This window comes from Sycon ciliatum, chromosome 5 (genome assembly GCF_964019385.1).
Source record: "Sycon ciliatum chromosome 5, ocSycCili1.1, whole genome shotgun sequence".
Taxonomy (NCBI): domain Eukaryota; kingdom Metazoa; phylum Porifera; class Calcarea; order Leucosolenida; family Sycettidae; genus Sycon; species Sycon ciliatum.
Window position 1 is genome coordinate 16,114,253 of NC_088647.1, and position 7,057 is coordinate 16,121,309.

Here is a 7,057-nt window from a genome sequence, read left to right on the forward strand (position 1 = left end):
AAACTACACAATCATGTATTTACAACTTCGCATATTATTGGTACTACTACTTTCTTGTTTTTTTTTCCGGTCGGAGGCAAAAAGGTACGCGGGCGCGGACGTTAAACAACGAAAAAAGAAAGGGTGGCCTTAGCCCCTTAGCAACAGTTTAGGATCAAGTTTTAGGTCAATGTTGGAACAGAGGCCATGCAGCATGTCTGTGTATGATGGTCCTACCGGTAGGTCCTACCGGTAGGACCGAGGTCTATGCAAGCTATCTTAGAGTCACTGTAAAGTGAATGATGTTCTTTTCAGGGTTAACGTAAATCTTTAGTGTCAGCCCCTAACTGTCCATTGCTGCTGCTGTTGCCGCCACCGCCACTGCTGCTGTTGCTGCCGCAGACATTCAAAGTATCGGAAGTACCTGATCAGAGTGTGCGATAGCATCCGTGAACTTGTCTATGACAAGAAGTAAGTGTTGTTGTTGTTTTTTTTAAATTCTTTATTCTCTTGTTGTTGTTGTTGTTGTTGTTGTTGTTGTTGTTGTTGTTGTTGTTGTTGTTGTTGTTGTTGTTGTTGTTGTTGTTGTTGTTGTTGTTGTTGTTGTTGTTGTTGTTGTTGTTGTTGTTTTTGCTCAATGTGTTACTTGGGATCTCGGGTGGCCTTTCCTGCATCCGGCTTTATTTTTGGCCAACTGCAAATTCCACTGAGCCTGGTTCACTGTTGTTATGCAACTACTGAAGAAAGAGGCCGCTGTGGAGAGTTGTTCCTTTACGTCAAGGTGACTCACCTTTGCTGCATCTCACACGCCCTTTATTTGGTTGTTTTGCTCAAGAGGTAATTTTGGTTGCCCACCGGCTCAGAAATGAAAGAAAATCGGAATAGGGCCTTGTCGCATTTGGAATCAAGATTCCCCCACCCATTCCTATTTTGTCAGTGAGGTCTGTTGGTCTAGGGGTATGATTCTCGCTTAGGGTGCGAGAGGTCCCGGGTTCAAATCCCGGACAGACCCATTTTTTTACGTTTTCCGTGACGCGATTGTACGAACTCCGTTGTGTTCAACGTGTCCTTCAAGCTACTGCACGTGTACCTGCACAACTTTGGTGAATAATCTTCCGTAGCGTAGCTTGTCAAAGCTTCGCTGTGTCCTTTATGCTCACGCAAGCGATGATTTTTTTAATTTAAAAAATGCTCTTTCCACGTGAGCGGAAAGCACTATCATGCTCGCCATGATGCTCATGTGGTTGCTAAGAACAGAATGGCCTTCTTATTTGAGAGAGAGAGAGAGAGAGAGAGAGAGAGAGAGAGAGAGAGAGAGAGAGAGAGAGAGAGAGGCGATGTCCGCAGGATGCGAGACATACGCTGCATAGTTGCGATGGAGTCCTGGCCAGACAGAGAACTAGAATCCTCCGGGTCTTTGGATCATGTTCCAGTGGACATAATGGCACGCTACTGACACTAAAAAGTGTCTATCCAAGGACTGAGTAATCCAAGACGGCCACGCAATTGCGCTCTGAAAGGGAAAGTTCACGTCTGGCATCATGTCGTGTTCGCCATTTCATAATTTATTCGCAAAGACAACCAACTGAGATCCACAACTAGCCGGTTATTGCACACTGCCTCTGTGAGATCCATAACGACAACACAAGAGCATGCCGGCAAGCAGCACCTGCACACCGAGCATAACAGTTACATGTGCAACCCACGTATATCACAGGAGTACACAGGTACAGGCGCCACAGTTGGCACGAGCATCTTTCTTTGCTCTGCCTAGGTGAAGAAGGAGAACTGGCAGTCACTGGCAGAGCTGTGCATGTGACCCTGTTTCTCTTTCTCTCATGTTCCCTCAGTTTTTCTTCGTAGAATGTATTTGATTTGTTCCATTCCTAACCAGTGCAACACCCATAGGCCCCATCATATCCGTATGATTGTATGATTGCTTTACAAACTCTTTTTCTGCTGGTGTGTGCTGTGTTTTTCAGGCTTCCAATCGTCTTCTTGTACAGTTGCCGAGAAGAGTTTTGTGAAGTATTACTCTGAGTGCTGTACATGGTCTAGTGGGCCCTGCATCCTTTACCCTTCTTTGGCTGCTGCTGTTGCACGGCCCGTACTAGACCAAGCACTATTGTACATATGCCATATATTATCTGTGTGTGTGTGTGTGTGTGTGTGTGTGTGCACGTGTGCGTGTGTGTGTGTGTGTGTGTGCACGTGTGCGTGCATGTGTACACGTGGGTGTGTGTGTGTGTGTGTGTGTACATGTGTGTGTGTGTGTGTGTGTGTGTACATGTGTGTGGTGTGTGTGTGTATTTGTCCATAATTTGTCGCATGCCGCAATTTGGCACGTTGTAGTCTCGTCATAGCTGTGCCGTGCGTTTTCAGATTATGTCGATCACTAGAGTTGTTCAAGTCTGTAAACCCCCTTACCCCAGTGTCCGGTTTTTTTTCGTAGACGGTGCCGCACTCACTTTGTGTGCCTATTTTGTTATATTTATTTATACCCAGTCAAGTAACTTACCATGCCCATGTGCCGTCTCTTATCTTCGTCTAGCCTAATAAAGCACATGCAAAATATATATATTGTTGAAAATCTATTATTGTTGGTGGCAATAACCTTGATACACTTCAACAGGCATCTCTGTGGTCTGTGCCTCTTCCGCAGTCTTGAGGGTGTTGACATTTCACAAGTCCCCATTGTTACTCGTCCCTCGTCTTGTCATCAGATATCAAGCATAATAATCATCACACGAAAATATAATATTATGTTAGTCGTATCCATAGTTCTGTTTTACCCTCTCTCTCTCTCTCTCTCTCTCTCTCTCTCTCTCTCTCTCTCTCTCTCTCTCTCTCTCTCTCTCTCTCTCTCTCTCTCTCTCTCTGCATCTGTCTTGTTGTTGCTGCCCTGCGGCCACTCTGGTCTGGCTTTATCAGTCTGATGTCTTTTGTTTTGTTTTATATAACTGCTCTCAGTCTTTGCCGTGGATATTTTCACATACACTCAAATTACTCAATACGTCTTTGTAGTTTCGGTACCAGTGGTTGCCGTGTAGTATTTCGTCTTGTAACGTATGCTGTGATTGGACAAAGCGTCTTTCCAGCTGAATTTGATGAAAATTCGAAATAAATTCGACGGGGTTCGCGTACCGGGCAGGTCAAGAACAAGGAGTCGTACAACTCCCTGGTCAAGAACCACCTTTCCGCTTCCATGGGACGCCACCACCCCATGATCAGGCGTCAGATGCGGCTCCTAAACGGTGGGGGAGGATAGATCAGATCCACCAACCAGAGGCCAAAGGCCTCGATCCCATTTGCCACATCCATGTATTACTCATGCCAGGCCACGAGTTCCCAATTAACTCAATCATGGTCTTAGACCAACCCACTGTGCCTGCCTGCCTGCCTGCTGATGAAGATGTTTTCAATGTTTCAGTATGCCGATACGGCTACTTCAGCGCTTGCGATCTTATGTCGCCGTGTGTGTGTGTGCGTGTATGTGTGTGTGTGTGTGTGTGTGTGTGTGTGTGTGTGTGTGTGTGTGTGTGTGTGTGTGTGTGTGTGTGTGCGTGTGTATTTGCACGTGCACACATTGCCCTGTGTGTCAGTTACCGGTACTGTATGTTGATTGGGTGGTGCCGGAACTGCCAGGACCTTGTGTTTGATATGCATGTTGTGTGTGTGTATGCATGTGTGTGTGTGTGTGTGTGTGTGTGTGTGTGTGTGTGTGTGTGAGAGAGAGAGAGAGAGAGAGAGAGAGAGAGAGAGAGAGAGAGAGAGAGAGAGAGAGAGAGAGAGAGGATCCGTGCATGGAATAACAAGAGGACTGACTATACTGTATACATAGCCTTCAAGAGTACATAACCACCCGGCCCCAAGACTCAGAGTGTGCAACTCCGCTATCAGTGGTATCACCAAGAGTACATAACCCCCTTTATGTACTCTTGCAGTCTTGGTATCAGTGCTGTCCAGGTAGAATCTCAAGTTGCCGTCATTGTTATTATTATCTTTATTTGAGGGATGACCCATAGGCGGGTAGCCTATCGAGGGGTTCTCCACTTGTGCGATATTGAATAGGTAGCATAACAGGGGGGGGGGGGGGGGGGGTAGAATAAAATTAGCCAGACACATGGAATGGGACAATAAAACTTCAAAGGAAAGTGTGATGTGCAATTACTGCCGAGGTGTAGGAATGCCAGTGGTTCTATGGGCATGCTCGTGTGTGTACATGTACGTAAACTCTTCTTAAATTCCTGCAGTGATGCAATGCACAACAGTCCAGACGTATCCTGGACCTGAGGGACAAACCCCCATGTCAATTTGATCCCGTACAAACTACAGTACTGTAAAGCATGAAATGTTCGCGGCGTGTTTAGTTCGCGTTTTCAGAATCCGGACAGGTTTGCAAAGTTTTAATTTTGCGATTGCAGAATGTGCTACTGTGGCATTCTTGCTAAACCTTTCATGGATCTCCTTTTCGCGCTGTCTAAATTTCGCGATTTCCACGCGGTCGCGAATTTCGCGGAAATTAGACCATCGTAATAATTTCACCGTTTACAGTAGTCATTTTTGCACATAACGACCAGGGAGTAGTACAATACGGTATTGTACTACTCCCTGATAACGACACTCGGCGGGGCAGCAGAAAAGTGTCCTTATTCGCGAAGTGGCGTTTAATATACCCGAAGTCTCATTTAATATTATGTTTTCAGTTCGATGGGACTTTGCTCTGGGCATGGAAATTAATTCTGTCGTTATTCGCGAATTGCCGGTATATCCGCAGTCGTTATTAGCGAAGTTGACTGTACTGTAAAAGCAGAAATTTCCGGTGGTGTAATATTTTCAATTTCTCCTAAATCGGCAGTTTGACGGAGGGAAATTTTCGGTAAATCCTTTTTCCAGGTAGTATTCAAAAGTGTATTAGTACTATATATTGACCTTTGATAAATACCCACACTCATTAGTGACCACACCATCAACAGTATCAAATTCAAATAAATTTGCTTTGACTCAATAAAATATCACTGCACTTTTCCATGTAGCACTCCACTTTTCCCTAAAAAGGAGTATTTTATAAACAGTATTAATTTTATTGGCCTTAGTGGTATTTTATATAAAACAGTATTTATTGGCTTTTGACCCAATAAATACTAAAAAATTGGTTGTGAGCAACACTGGCTCACACTCAAATAACTGCTTTTCACCAGAAAAATATTATATTTCAACGTTTCGGTCATGAAATAACCATCATCAGGAATGAAGTGGGCACACCGGTTAGGATGGGTTAATATACGAGGAGCGCTGCAAACTGATAACAAATCACACCTGCATGCACTATGACGAGAGAGAGAACAAAAGGACAAAACATCACCAAAAAAAACCCCAGGTATAGAAATAACGCAATACGCGACAACTCTAAAAATGGCACAGGTACAAGCAACAAACAGAATGTACATGTGCACTAGGTGCGTGCAGACATGTAATTGCAGGCGCTAGCAACAACAGTAGTAGTAACAGTGCACTAGTTCAAGGGGTGCTAAACCACCACCATCCAGGAAGAGCGAGTATCAGGGCCAGAAATATGTACAAGGCTTCACCAGAGAATTCACAGGAGGTCCCACCCTGCGTTATTGTTTATGCTGGGGCTCGTGTCGCGAATTTGTATTGCTTCGCGTATTCTCCTCCTGGCCCGATCCGACTCAGTGGCAAGGACGCGAACCTCTGTGAATGCCGTACTCGCCAAGCGGCAGTACCTCGTCGCCATGGTGAAGTCGGTAGTGCTCGCCCAGGGCTTTTCCAGACGTCTTGTTGCGTGAGTTATCATTGTGTTCTTTTGTTCGCGTTGCTACACTGCGGCCAGTCTCTCCAACATACTTCTCCGAGCACTTGCAGGTCAGACGATAAACCACGTTGCGTCTTGTGCATTCTACCTCGCTCGATTGGCATGCAACGCAGGCGGCTTTAGGCCTTCCTCGTCGCCTCGGGGCAGCGGGATCCACCCACTTACGGCAGCAAGGTCCAGTGAGGCTGGACTTAGTGACGCTGTTGGAAAGCCTTGCATTCTTGTGGATTATCTGTACATTTAGATTGTATTTGTTTAGAAGACGGTGGACCCTGTAGTGGATGGCATCCGTTTTGAATGGTAACTTCAACGTGGATCGATAGTCTTTCTTTTGTTTAGCAGGTCGTCTGGCTCGTTCATGAGCAGTCGCGATCACTTTGTCAGGAAAGTTGTTGAATTTTAATGTGTCAATAACCAATAAATACTATAAATACTGTTTATAAAATACCACTAGGGCCAATAAATACTGTTTATAAAAATAATACTCCTTTTTAGGAAAAGTGAAGGTCAACATATGTATAATAAATGTAGTAGCCTCAGGATTTATTGCAATTACATACTGGTATGTAATTGCAATAAATCCTTCGGCTCTACATTTATTATACGTAGTACCGAAATTTTCGTTGCGTTTTATTTTCGCCACCAAAGTTACCGAAAATAAAAACACCACCGAAAGTTTCTGCTTTTACAGTACAAGGAAACACGTGTGATTCGTTATACTTTTATCGTGCTCGTTGTGTTGTACACACGTCAGAAATCAAATTTTTTAATGACGCTCGTGCGCAAAGCATTGCATCCCCGAAATGGCGTCAACTTGAATACATGTACTAGAAATTCTGCCGGAACAGCACTCACCGCATGTGGGAGTTGGATAATCCGAGAAGCATGTACTGCAAATCAAACAAATTTTGGCCGGTGAGAAACTTTGGCCGACCTGGAAATGAAACTTTTGGCCGTCATTAAACTTTGGCCGATTGAGGTCTTCAAAAAAGAAATCGATCGGTATTTGTTGCTCTCAAATACATCCATGGTTCAATTACACATCATTTGCCTCGGTGACAAACTTATGGCGTACAACAGTGCATGCGTCAGTTCAACACAGTGTACAGTATACGCTGACATCACTTCACAGGCAGACATCCGACAGGGGGCCGATCAACAGCCTGAAACTAATGACGGGACTCCTGGGGGCTGCCCCCCCCCCCCCCCCGAACCGTAACTGATTAGCACATCGACTAAATA

At 44.9% G+C, this 7,057-nt stretch overlaps 1 protein-coding gene and 1 non-coding gene across 2 annotated transcripts in view; both read left to right on the top strand.

The window, feature by feature from the left end:
* LOC135817818 (uncharacterized) overlaps positions 1-3,440 on the top strand; it is a 9,986-nt gene extending 6,546 nt beyond the window's left edge. Inside the window, exons 8-9 of the mRNA XM_065331094.1 lie at positions 382-450; positions 1,962-3,440. Of these exons, the coding sequence (XP_065187166.1) occupies positions 382-450; positions 1,962-2,019 (127 nt within the window). The 3' untranslated portion in view covers positions 2,020-3,440. The remainder of the gene's footprint in view (positions 1-381; positions 451-1,961) is intronic.
* Trnap-agg (transfer RNA proline (anticodon AGG)) lies at positions 920-991 on the top strand. Its single transcript has one exon. It is a non-coding gene; the product is annotated as a tRNA-Pro (tRNA).
* Positions 3,441-7,057: the final 3,617 nt, after the last annotated feature.